Source organism: Mandrillus leucophaeus, unplaced genomic scaffold (genome assembly GCF_000951045.1).
Source record: "Mandrillus leucophaeus isolate KB7577 unplaced genomic scaffold, Mleu.le_1.0 Scaffold460, whole genome shotgun sequence".
In the NCBI taxonomy this organism is placed as follows: Eukaryota; Metazoa; Chordata; class Mammalia; order Primates; family Cercopithecidae; genus Mandrillus; species Mandrillus leucophaeus.
Window position 1 is genome coordinate 420,564 of NW_012104921.1, and position 14,157 is coordinate 434,720.

The window sequence follows — 14,157 nt, forward strand, 5'->3', positions numbered from 1 at the left end:
CCAGCTACTTTGGAGGCTGAGGCAGGAGAACTGCTTGAACCTGGGAGACAGAGGTTGCAGTGAGCCGAGATCGTGCCATTGCATTCCAGTCTGGTTGACAGAACGAAACTCCATCTCAAAAAAAAAAGAAAACAAGGAGGGTCTAACATTTATATATAAATGCAAATATTCTAACATTTACATATAAGTGCAATAGCCAAAGCAACCTGGAAAAGGAGCAGCATGGAAGATATACATCAACAGATTTCAAGTCTTTTATAAAACTTCAGTAATCAAGGAAGTGTGACAATAGTGTAAAGATAGATTAATGACCCAGTACACATATGGTCAATCAGTTTTCAACAAAAGTGCTAAGACAATCAAGAAAGAATGATCTTTTCAGAAAATGAACAGGTCAATAGCATATGCAAAACAAATTGAACTTCAACCCTTACCGTATATATATAAAATATATATATAGTATCGTTTTTCTTTTTCTTTTGTTTTTTGAGATTGAATCTCTCTCAGTCTCAACCCTTACCATGTGTATATATAGCATTATATATATATACATTGTATATATACATGGTAAGGGTCCCATATACAAAAATTAACAAAATGAACCATAGACTAAAATGTATACACTAAAATTATGAAACTTCTAGAGAAAAAGAGAAATCTTAGTGACCTTGGGCTTGGGAAAGATTTCAAAAATGAAACTTCAAACAGTTATACTATAAAAGAACACATAATTGCTAAGTTGTACTTCATCATCACACACTTTTGCTCTTCAAAATACATTGAAATGGTCGACTGGACACGATGGCTCATGCCTGTAATCCCAGGACTTTGGGGAGGCTCAGGTGGGAGAATTGCTTGAGCCCAGGAGTTTGAGACCAGTCTAGGCAAAATTGTGAGACTCTGTGTCTGTTTTTTTTTTTGAGACCGAGTCTTGGCTCACTGCAAGCTCCGCCTCCCGGGTTCATGCCATTCTTCTTCCTCAGCCTCCCGAGTAGCTGGGACTGCCACAATGCCTGGCTGATTTTTTGTATTTTTAGTAGAGACGGGGTTTTACCATATTAGCCAGGATGGTCTCCATCTCCTGACCTCGTGATCTGCCCACTTTGGCCTCCCAAAGTGCTGGGATTACAGGCCCGAGCCACCATGCCCGGCCAACCCCATCTCTATTTTTATTTAAAAAAAAAAAAAAAAAAGAGAAAATTAAAAGGGAAGCCAGATAATTCTCTCAGATTGTATTTATCTGAAAATGTCTTTATTTGGCCTTCTTTTTAAATTTTTCTTTTTTGAGACAGGGTCTTGCTCTGTCACCCAGGCTGGAGTGCAGTGGCGCGATCTTGGCTCATTGCAACCTCCGCCTCCCGTGTTCAAGCAATTCTCCTGTCTCAGCCTCCCAAGTGGCCGGAATTATAGGTGCACACCACCATGCTCAACTAATTTTTGTATTTTTAGTAGAGACAAGGTTTCACTATTGTTAGCCAGGCTGGTCTTGAACTCTTGACCTCAAAGTGATCCACTGCACCTCGCCTCTTTTTTTTTTTTTTTAATTAAAAAAATATTTATTTTATTTTTGTAGAGATGGGGGTCTCACTATGTTGCCAAGGCTAGGTTGGTTTTTGGCCTCAAGTTATCCTCCTGCTTTGGCCTTCCAAACACTGTGATTCTTTGTCTAGTAATTTTTGATTTGCTACTGGATATTGTAAATGTTATGATATTGAGCTTTGGGCTTTGTGGTCTTTCGTAAGGAATATTGGGCTTTGGCCAGGTACCTTGGCTCACGCCTGTAATTCCAGCACTTTGGGAGGCTGAGGCGAACAGGTTGCTCGAGCCCACGAGTTCAAGGTTAGCCTAGGTAACATGGCAAAACCCTGTCTCTACAAAGAATACAAAATTGTCATTGCATGGTGGCAGAATAGCTTTTACTCTAGGGAAGTTCACCCCTGTGATCCTGAATTTGTGATTTCTCTGAATTCACTGAATATCCTGGTGATCCATGAGGATTTTCTACTCTGGCTGTTTGGAATGCAGATGTCTGGCCGCTTGTATGATCTCTTACAACTTTCCAGTTGTTCTTTGCCCAATCTTATGGAGTATCACCCTGTATATGACTGTAGTGCTCAGTGGAAACTACTTTGCAGATTTCTGGAAAGGCTTTTTCTCTTTAGTTCCCTGATAGTGAACTCAGCCTCCACATATTCCAGTTGCCTTAAACTCCTCAAACTCTGATCTGTGTTTTCTTAACTTGTACTGCTAGGATCTGTGTTCCCCTTCCTCATGAGCTCAGCCAGCAAATGGTCTCTACTTTGTTTGCTTTCATTTTCTTAAGGATCATAGTCTTGCATTGACTGTTGTTTAGTGTTTGAAAACACATTTTTCATGTATCTTATCTATATTTTAGTTGGTTGTAATGGATGTATTTAGATAATTTAATAATCTTTTTATGTGAATATTTTCAATTTTTAAATATGTCCAAAGAAAGTTTTAGGAACACAGGCTGAGCTACAAAATGTTTATAGATTGTTTTTTTAAAAAAACATGCTCAGTTGGGCGTGGTGACTCATGCCTAATCCCAGCATTTTGGGAGGCTGAGGCGGCCGGATCACGAGGTCAGGAGATCGAGACCATCCTGGCTAATACTGTGAAACCCTGTCTCTACTAAAAATACAAACAATTAGCCAGGCGTGGTTGTGGGCGCCTGTAGTCCCAGCTACTTGGGAGGCTGAGGCAGGAGAATGGCGTGAACCAGGGAGGCGGAGCTCGCATTGAGTGGAGATTGCGCCACTGTATTCCAGCCTGGGTGACAGAGCGGGGGAAAAAAAAAGCTGTAGCTAAAATACTTGTATGATCATGGGAACGAGTATATTTGATTCACTTGGCTAAAGGTGGGGCCTTGGAATGAATGAATGAATTTTATTTACTTACAATAGATAATATATATTATAATATATAAATTATAAATATGTGTAATGTATTTATAGAGAGAGACACTGTCTCTATTATCTATATAGAGATAATAGTGTCTCTATTAGCTAGCTAGCTAGCTAGATAGATATAGATAATAGAGACAGAGCCCCAGTCTGTCACCCAGGCTGGAGTTCTGTGGCACAATCCTTCACTATAACCTCACATTCCAGGGCCCAAGCAGTCTTCCTGCTTCCACTTCTCTAGTATCTAGAGCTACAGGTGCGCACTGCCACCCTCAGCTAATTTTTAAATTTTTTTTGTGGAGACAGACTCAGTACGTTGCCCAGGCTGATCTTGAACTCCTGGCCTAAGCAGTCCTCCTGCCTTGGCCTCCAAAAGTGTTGAGGTAACAGGCTTGAGCCATCACTCTCAGCCAAAATTTATCTTTAAAAAGCTTCTTTGGTGATTCTGTTATACACTTCAGTTTGGATACCATTGAGCCTCTCTAAATCATCATTTTTTACAAATAGACCCAGAGATGTAGTGAGTTCAGCAAGGTTTTAGGTTATTATCTTGTTGTTTGTAGTGCTCTAATCCATTAGTCTTTACCCCACTACACCTGGACACGATATAATGTAGGTCATTAATTACATGAATTTCTTGATATTTTTAACACTTATTTGTAAGATTTAGTTATAGGTAATTAATTAGAATTGAGAGCCAGGTGCTGTGGCTTGGACCTGTAATCCCAGCTACTTTGGAGGTTGAGGTGGGAAGATTGCCTGAGGCCAGGAGTTAGAGGCTTCTGTAAGCTATGATGACACTACTGCACTCCAGCCTGGGTGACAGAGTGAGACCATGTTTCTAAAAGGAAAAAAAAAAAAATTAAACTACATGCAATTGAGTATTATGTTCAGAACATTTAAATTTGAAATTAGATTCTTGTTTTTAAAATACGTATAAATATTTGACATTGAAATTATTTCTCATGTTTAATTGAATAATTCTACACATTTAGGAAGATGAACCACAGGAAGATGCTAAAGAATTGCAGCAAGGTAAACCATATCATTGGAGAGACTGGTCAATCATTAGGGGAAGAGACTGCTTGTATATTTGGAGTGATGCAGCAGCCTTGGAATTATCTAATGGCAGTAATGGATGGTTCAGATTTATCTTGGATGGAAAACTTGCCACCATGTATTCAAGTGGTAGTCCTGAAGGTGGATCTGACAGTTCAGGTAATATTTTGTTTCAATTAAAATATTTTCCCAGTTTCTACAGTTTTTTTTTCTCATATTTTTGCTACCATTGTCATGGTATTTTATTTAATTTTTTGAGATTGAGTCTCACTCTGTCACCTAGGCTGGAGTACAGTGGTGCGATCTCGGCTCACTGAAACTTCCACCTCCTGGGTTCAGGCAATTCTCCTGTCTCATCTTCCCAAGTAGCTGGGACTACAGGCACCTGCCACCATGCCTGGCTAATTTTTGTATTATTAGTAGAGATGGGATTTCACCTTGTTGGTCAGGCTAGTCTCGAACTCCTGACCTCAGGTAATTCACCTGCCTCAGCCTCCCGAAGTGCTGGAGTTACAGGTGTGAGCCACTGCGCCCAGCCCATCATGGTATTTTAAAAAAATATTTGTTTCTTTATTTTTTAATATCCATTTTTTTTATCAGTAGAGAAAAATTATTATACCATGAAAATGTTTCATAAATGTCTTTTTACTGCATGGACAAGGAACAACACTATATCTACTTTTTAAAAAATATCTTTACAAATATAGCTCCTTTTTTTAGGGCGGGGGGAGACAGTGTCTTACTCTGTCTCCCAGGCTAGAGAGTGGTGGTGTGATCATAGCTCATCGCAACCTCAAACTCATGAGCTCAAGTGATCATCTCGCCTTAGCTTCCCAAGTAGCTGGGACTACAGATGTGTACCACCATGCCTGGCTAATATTTCCAGTTTCTAATTTAGTTTTACTGTTTAAAATTTATATTTTAATAGGTCTTTTTTTTTAAGAGAAAATACATGTTATATTTGAAAGAAATAAGATTTTTAAAACAAGTATTTTGTCTTCATAGAAAGCCGAAGTGAATTCTTAGAGAAGTTACAAAGAGCTCGAGGCCAAGTAAAGCCATCTACTTCAAGTCAACCTATACTGTCAGCACCAGGACCCACTAAACTTACTGTAGGAAATTGGTCACTGACATGTTTGAAAGAAGGAGAAATTGCTATTCATAATTCAGATGGTCAGCAAGCTACAATATTGAAAGAAGATTTACCTGGTTTTGTATTTGAATCTAATAGAGGAACCAAACATTCATTTACTGCAGAAACTTCCCTGGGTAAGTATGTAGATATGTAAGGTTAGTAGGTAAAAATAAATGAATATGTTAAATTGTAATAAAGTATGCTCTATGAATGTTCTTTTCTTCCCCCCAAGGTTCAGAATTTGTGACTGGCTGGACTGGCAAAAGAGGCAGAAAACTGAAATCTAAGTTAGAAAAAACAAAGCAAAAGGTATATCTGTTGGATGTGCTTTATTCTTGTCTTTTATACTGATGTTGTAAATTTTCAGTGGTTAAGTATAAGCATTGAAAAAAATTGAGCCATAGAACATAAGCAACCCTAATATAATGTATTTTAGTTTTCCTGTTTTCAGTGTTCATTTTCTTAAATATTTATTTACATATTATTTTTATACCTGTACTAAATACCAACATTAAAACAGAATCAAAATGGATATTAGTATGAAACAAAATGTAAATTACTTATTAATTGCATAAAAAAATTTAACTCATTGAAATTTTTTCTTTTCTTTTCTTTTCTTTTTTTTTTTTTTTTTTTTGAGACTGAGTCTCACTGTGTTGCCCAGGCTGGAGTGCAGTGGCGTGATCTTGGCTCACTGCACCCTCCGTCTCCCAGATTCATGCCATTCTCCTGTCTCAGCCTCCTGAGTAGCTGGGACTACAGGCACCCGCCGCCACACCGGCTAATTTTTTGTAAAGACAGATTTTCACTATGTTAGCCAGGATGGTCTCAATCCCCTGACCTCGTGATCCACCTGCCTCGGCCTCCCAAAGTGCTGGGATTACGGGTGTGAGCCACCACGTCCGGCCTGAAATTATTAATGATAGTAATATTTTTAGTGTTACAGTGGGATTGAAAATGACTATTGTATTTTACAGTCTGGATTAATACCTTGTGATACAGCAACTTAACTGCCTGGTTCTAAATTCAGATTATTTTTGATGCTTAATTTAATGGCTATGGCAGCTGAAATTATTACTTCAAGAAGATACTGTAGCAGATGCGTAATTGACTAATCTTTTAATGCTTTCATCAGGTTTGCATTGTTATTTTCAAATATGGCCAGTATATTTCCATGTTAATCGCATAGTTAGATTCAACATTTTCTGGTGACTAGCATGTTTATTTTACCTGTAATGGTAATATAAAATAGAATTTGTTTTTTATTTGTTTTGTTTTGAAACAGAGTCTCTCTGTGTTGCCTAGGCTGGTCTAAAACACCTGAGTGCAAGTCATCCTCCTGCCTCAGCCTCTCAAGTAGCTGGGACTACAGGCCCTATGCCTGGTTCTAAGATAGTTTTTAAATACAGTATGCAAAGAATGCTTGTACGTGATTGGGATTAGGAGAGAGTTCTTGTGTTTTTTATGGCTTTGACCAGAGAAATTGTAATAATGGTGTTTCTTTTTTTCTTTTTTTTTTTTAAAGAAACTTAGCGAAACCCTTGTAATAATGGTTTTTTTTGAGACTTGGTTTCGCTCTTGATGCCCAGGCTGTGGTGCAATGGTGCAGTCTCGGCTCAGTGCAACCTCTGCCTCCCGGGTTCGAGCTATTCTCCTGCCTTAACCTCCTGAGTAGCTAGGATTACAGGTGCCCACCACCATGCCCAGCTAATGTTTTGTATTTTTAGTAGAGATGGAGTTTCACCATGTTGACCAGGCTGGTCTCAAACTCCTGACCTCAGGTGATCTACCTGCCTCAGCCTCCCAAGGTGCTGGAATTACAGGCATGAGCCACTGTACCTGTCCTGTAATAGTGGTTTTTATTTGAAGCAGATGTTTTATATAAAGATGTTCGTGTCTTTATTTCCTGTTTGAATACTCTTGGTTATCCCAAAGATATTTCAGGTGCCACACTTTGGAAAGAACATAGCTTTTTTGTTTATTTTTATTTTTTTTGAGATGGATTCTCACTCTGTCACCCCGGCTGGAGTGCAGTGGTGCGATCTCGGCTCACTACAACCTCCGCCTCCCCAGGTTCAAACGATTCTCCTGCCTCAGCCTCCCGAGTAGCTGGGACTACAAGCACATGCCACCATACCCGGCTAATTTTTTATATTTTTAGTAGAGACAGGGTTTCACTGTGTTAGCCAGGATGGTCTCCATCTCCTGACCTCAAGTGATCCACCCGCCTCAGACTCCCAAAGTACTAGGATTACAGGCATGAGCCACCATGTCCAGCCAACAGTAGTTACATTTTATAAAGTTGTTGTGAATATTGAACCATTGCTTGTAGGAGAAATACTGGGTTAGATTTCTTCTAGGCCTAGAGCCTGTCGTGACAACGTTTTTGTCACCTTTTTTATAATGTTTTTGATTAAAGACACCTTATTTGCTACGTATTGTTTTTTGTTTTTTGAGACAGAGTCTCACTCTGTTTCCTATGTTGGAGTACAGTGGCACAGTCTTGACTCACTGCAACCTCCACCTTCCAGGTTCAACCAATTCTCCTGCCTCAGCCTCCCAAATACCTGGGACTACAGGTGCGTGCCACCATGCCCGGCTCATTTTTGCATTTTTAGTAGAGACGGGGTTTCACCATGTTGGCCAGGCTGGTCTCGAACTCCTACCTCAAGTGATCTGCCCGCCTCGGTCTCCCAAAGTGCTGGGATTACAAGCCTGAGCCACTGCACCCAGCCTGATATGTATTGTTGATTTGTTAGTATTGAACTGGCCAACAGCACTGTTATGCTTGAACAAAGCGTATGTTAGCATACACTTTTTTTCTCTTTTCCCCTTGTAAGGTACATCACAGTCTTCTTGTGCTTAGAAACACTAGATAGCACTTAAGTACTGTGTTTGGGGGCCATTTTAAACAATGAAATCAGGAAGAAAAAGCCCCAAAATTCGATAAGTGTGACACTAAGTAGATTGGGAGTAGGGCACTTGTTTATAGTATGAGACTCGAAGCAAGAAAGATTGTCACCTTTTTGAATTCTGCTGGGAACGTGCATATCGGGCACTGTAAATTTATTGCTGCACTGTGCATGTCCGTGAATGAATGTGAAAGCTCTGAAATGATTGATTTTGAGGTTACAAATTTTAATGAATACTCATATTTGCAAGCATGGAATCATTGAATAATCTGACTATAAATTACCTATCTCAAGAGCTTTTTGGTATACCTAATATGTCATTATTAACCAACCAAATCTAGACTACAGGAGACTGAAATTTCGTAACACAAACTAAAAAAATTCAATGAGAACATTCTCTCAATCTTGTATTGTCATTAAAAAAATAAAAATTATGGAGGGTGTGGAGTGAGGGTGGCAAGAGTTCCAAAACTTGGGTACTATGCTCACTACCTGGGTGTTGAGATCATTTGTATTGCAAACCTTAACATCACAATATACCCATGTAACCTGCACATGTACCCCCGAATCTAAAAGTTGAAATTATAAGATAAAAATTTTAAAAATTGGCCGAGCGCGGTGGCTCAAGCCTGTAATCCCAGCACTTTGGGAGGCCGAAATGGGTGGATCACGAGGTCAGGAGATCGAGACCATTAACACGGTGAAACCCTGTCTCTACTAAAAAATACAAAAAACTAGCCGGGCGAGGTGGCGGGCACCTGTAGTCCCAGCTACTCGGGAGGCTGAGGCAGGAGAATGGCCTGAACCCGGGAGGCAGAGCTTGCAGTGAGCTGAGATCCGGCCACTGCACTCCAGCCTGGGCCACAGAGCGAGACTCCATCTCAAAAAAAAAAAAAATTTAAAAATTATTGCTTCACTTTCTTGTTTTAAAATCAGTAGCAACTCAGTGAGTAGGTGGCTGTCCTTTTGCATATATAAACAAGTATGCATCAAAATATTTTAGGCAAAAATAATTTTAACTAATTTTTGTTTTTTTTTTTATTTTTTATTTTTTGAAGCAAAGTCTTGCTCTGTCACCTAGGCTGCAGTGGCACAATCTTGGCTCACTGCAGCCTCCACCTCCCGGGTTCAAGTGATTGTCCCGCCTCAGCCTCCTGAGTAGCTGGGACTATAGGCATGCACAACCATGGCCAGCTAATTTTATTTTTAATTTTTAGTAGAGACGAGGTTTTACCATGTTGACCAGGCTGGTCTTGAACTCCTGACTGACCTCAAGTGATCTGTCTGCCTCCGCCTCTCAAAGTGCTAGGATTACAAGCATGAGCCACCACACCAGTATTAATTATTAATACTGTTTTATAAAGAGATAGTTTCTTCAAAGTCGTCTGATATCCATGATTGCCATCTTTTAATTCTGAAGGGCATACCAAAATAGAATAGAAAGTATTATTAAGTAGTTTACAGCAATAGGTTTTTTCTGTTGCATTAGAGTTATGCTGGTTTGTTTGGGATTAAAATGGCATTAGGTGAATCCTAAATTTACATTACTTAAGCATATGATTTGTGAATAATATCATGTACTAAATTTCATCAGACCCAGAACATAGACAGGTTGTTTTCTTAAATAACTAACTTCAAGAGCTCATTTGCCCAAATGACAGTACATACCTTTTTATGGTGAAATAAGTAAATATGAGTGTCTATAAAAGTGAAGATTTGGTAAAATTATTAATTGTAGTAAAAATTCACATTTGTTATGCTTATTTTGGTAGGTACGAACTATGGCTCGAGATTTATACGATGACCACTTTAAAGCTGTTGAAAGCATGCCTCGTGGAGTAGTGGTAACACTCAGAAACATAGCAACTCAGTTAGAGTCATCTTGGGAGCTTCATACAAATAGACAAGTATGTCAACCTCTAGATTTTGATGATGTGTAGTGAGTTTTAGTTTGATGTCTTCCCCTCTATCCTTTATGTCATGGGTATTGAGTAGGGGGTCAGCAAATTATGGCCCAGGAGCCAAATCTGGCCTGCTCCCCATTTGCGTATGGCTGCATGAGGTAAGAATGGTTTTTATACTTTTAAATGATTGAAAACAAACCAGAAGGAGAATTTCAAGACACATGAAAATCAGATTTCAGTATCCATATAATTTATCACACGTAGCCATGCTTATTCATTTACATATTGTCTACAACTACTTTGGTGCTACAAGGGCATGGTTGAATAGTTGTGACGTAGACTATATGGCCTGCAAAGCCTAAAATATTTGCACTGGGCCCTTTACAAAAATGTTTGCTGACCTCTGGTAGACATAATTTGTGTTAATCATTTTAACTTTTAATTTTGCTTAATATCTAAATTATTGTCATGATAATTGGTATTCTGATAAGTTACTTTAAGAGCTATGTTTATGTTTTTGGTTGTCTTCATGAATTTTTTTTTTTATTTTAGTGTATTGAGAGTGAGAACACTTGGAGAGATTTAATGAAGACAGCTTTAGAAAACCTAATTGTACTTTTGAAGGATGAAAACACAATTTCACCATATGAAATGTGTAGCAGTGGCTTGGTACAGGCACTTCTTACTGTGTTAAACAATGTAAGTTTATCAAGTAGTAAAGAACAAAAATATAGTTTTAAAAATTATTTGTAGTTACTCCTTTGGTAGAGTAGTTTTTAGTTTGTTTTGTCAAGAAATATTTAAAAGCTGAATGATGTTAATATTTCTAATTTCTTCAACCTTTAAGTTTTATCGTTAGTTTGAGCCAAATGAATTAAATAATGGTTTATTTTGATTTCTAAGTTGCCAGTTATAATTTGCTAAAGGTTTTGTTGACTGAAAACACTGAAGCCTAAGATTTATTATTCACTGCTCTGATTTTTACCTAAGTTATATAAAATAGAATATGTCTGTAGACCTTAAGTACTCAAGTTATATACATAATGTATGAACAGTGAAAGTTTAGGAAGTTTATGATGGAAGGAACTCCCCACAGGGCCTGTTTTCCAAAGAAAAGTATTGTTTGGAGGAGCAAAGTTGTAAGCCTACCTAAGCATATCATAAAGCTATTCAAAAATAACGCAGACCCAGTCTTGTGGATGGAAATGTAGTGCTCGAGTCACATTCTGCTTAAAGTTGTAACAAATACAGATGAGTTAAAAGGAAAAAAAAAAGACAGTGTAGGAAGTTTATGTGAAAATTTGATAAATATTTGCTAATAACCTTATATATTTTTTTGATTTAAGAATGCCTCTTTATTGTGGTAAAACTTTTTTCCTTTGTTTATATATTTACTTATTTTTGAGACAGAGTCTCGCTTTGTCACCCAGGCTGGAGTGCAGTGGTGCAGTCCTGACTCACTGCAGCCTCTGCTTCCTGGGCTCAAGTGATTCTCCTGCCTTAGCCTCCTGAGTAACTGGGATTATAGGCGCCTGCCACCTTGCCCGGCTAACTTTTGTATTTTTAGTAGAGACGAGGTTTTGTCATGTTGGCCAGGCTGATTTCGCACTCCTGACCTCAAGTGACCCGCCTGCCTTTGCCTCCCAAGTGCTGGGATTACAGAAGTGAGCCATTACACCTGGCTCTTTTTTCCTTTATTTTAATGAAAGAATTATTTTCATTTCAGTTCTACTTAGTTCTATTTAATTAATTATTTATATTTTCAAAAATTTGGAATGCTTCACGAATTTGTGTGTCATCCTTGTGCAGGGGCCATACTAATCTCTGTATCATTTTAGTTTTGGTACACGTACTGCTTGCTGAAACGCAGACTACTCAGTTTTAATTGTTTTTAGTGTGTGTGCCTGTGTGTGTGTGCACTTGCCTGTGCATGTGCATCTGCGTGTTCACCATGTTGCCCAGGCTGGGCTCAAGCTATCTGCCTGCCTTGGCCTCCCAACGTGCTGGGATTACAGGTATGAGCCACTGTGCCTGGCCAGAGTTGTTTTCTTGATCTTAATCATTGTATGTGCTGATGCACTTTTAAGATTTACTTTAGGCTGGGCACGGTGGCTCATGCCTGTATTCCTAGTACTCTGGGAGGCCGCGGTGGGCAGAACAGTTGAGGTCAGGAGTGCGAGACCAGCCTGGCCAACATGGTGAAACCCTGTTTCTATTAAAAATACAAAAAAAATTTAGCCAGGCATGTTGGCATGCACCTGTAGTCCCATCTACTCTTCTGTAATTCTGAGGCAGGAGAATTGCTTGAACCTGGGAGCTGAGGTTGCAGTAAGCCGAGATAGCACGACTGTACTCCAGCCTGGGTGACAGAGCGAGACTGTGTCTCCAAAAAAAAAAAAAAAAAATTGCACTTGAACTTCAATGAGTCCCATAGTCCCTTCATAAACTTTACTATTTGCATTTATTCCCATTTATTACAGTGATATATCACATTATATCACTTAGTAATCTATGAAATAGTTTTGATGTACCAGTTTTTTTCTACTACTTATTAAAGTAAATAGTACTGTTAAAATGGAAAATGTTCATTCCTATATTAATATAATCTGAAACCATCTTGTATACTTGGGGAAACACTGATTTTGCAGCATAATTGCTGAGTACATTATAACACTGAAGAAGGAAAAAATTTTGTATGTTAGCCATAGCCTACTAGTCACATAGTAAAAATAATTTTAATTGAAAGATGAAATGATTAATGATTTTATTCAGATTGTAGTGATCATTGTATAACAATATGTTAACATTTGTCTCTTAGTTTTTGATAAATTTCAGTAAGATCCTTAAATTATTTTTTTTTTGAGACTTTATACTTTTTGTTTTCTTTAGAGCATGGATTTGGATATGAAACAAGATTGTAGTCAACTGGTAGAAAGAATAAATGTTTTTAAAACTGCCTTTAGTGAAAATGAAGATGATGAAAGGTAAAACCCCAAATTTCTTTGAATTTGATGTTTGTAATGTTTACACAGTTGGTATGCTTCCTTTAAAGTAAGTCTAGTATAACATTTACGCACACAAAAGAAACTCTTATTTAACAAGAAAGTAACATATTATATGTGTATAATAGGAAAATTTTTGAAGTTTTTAATCTAATGGAATAAAAAGAAACATTGAAATTACATGTCTGGTATGCATGCCACTGATCACTTAGTTTACTTATTCATGATAATTATTATTTTGTAAATTCAGACAAGGTTTTGCTCTGTTGCCCAGGCTGGAGTGCAGTGATGTCATCTTAGCTTACTGCAGCCTCAACCTCCTGGGCTCAAGCATTTCTCCTGTCTTGGCTGCCCAGAGTGTTGGGATTATAGGCATGAACCACCGTTCCTGGCCTGATCACTTAGTTTAAATTACATGACTGTTTAAGATAGCTGAAAATTTGAACACTGATGAAATGTTTGATAAATTAAGTGATAATTTCTCTTTTTTAAAGTGTAATACTTTTTTTAAAAAATAATTTTTTTGTTAGATTTATGTACAAAGACTATCTCTGGATGAAATGATAAGCTCTTTAGTATTTTTTCAAAATATGTAAGAAGGAGAGGCCAGGCACGGTGTCTTACACCCGTAATTCCAGGACTGTGGGAGGCTGAGGTGGGTGGATCACTTGAGGTCAGGAGTTCGAGACCAGCCTGGCCAACATGGTAAAAAAACAATCTCTACTAAAAATAAAAAGTTAGCTGGGCCTGGTGGTGGGCATCTTTAATCCCAGCTACTCGGGAGGCTGAGGCAGGAGAATCCCTTGAACCCTGGAGGCAGAGGTTGCAGTGAGCTGAGATCGCGTCACTGCACTCCAGCCTAGGTGACAGATTGGCCATTAGTAGCTAATTGCTAAAGCTAGGTTGATGAAGGTTCATTATATTATTCTGTGTACATTTGAATGGGATTGCACTTTTAAAATAACAAGTTATACAATTTATTCAGATAATTGTGTTAATTTCAAATTTCATTTTTAATGAATGCATATTATATCTTTATGGATGTATAATAATGTATTGAAGTATTGCTATGTTAAACATTTTAGCTCTTTGAAAACTATTACTAATACTCAAATATACTAGTCTCAATGGAAACACCTTTTTACGTAAGTTCCGTAAGTGGTAATACTGTGTTAAAGGTTATAGATTTTTTTTTTTTTTTTTTTTGGGGAAAATTGACAT

General features: G+C 38.1%; 1 protein-coding gene across 1 annotated transcript in view; it reads left to right on the forward strand.

Annotated features, from left to right (window-relative positions):
* The window catches only part of HECTD1 (HECT domain containing E3 ubiquitin protein ligase 1), a 116,658-nt gene that overhangs the window by 61,458 nt on the left and 41,043 nt on the right, over positions 1-14,157 (forward strand). The window contains exons 13-18 of the mRNA XM_011994753.1: positions 3,920-4,142; positions 4,989-5,252; positions 5,351-5,427; positions 9,803-9,937; positions 10,487-10,633; positions 12,824-12,918. Of these exons, the coding sequence (XP_011850143.1) occupies positions 3,920-4,142; positions 4,989-5,252; positions 5,351-5,427; positions 9,803-9,937; positions 10,487-10,633; positions 12,824-12,918 (941 nt within the window). The remainder of the gene's footprint in view (positions 1-3,919; positions 4,143-4,988; positions 5,253-5,350; positions 5,428-9,802; positions 9,938-10,486; positions 10,634-12,823; positions 12,919-14,157) is intronic.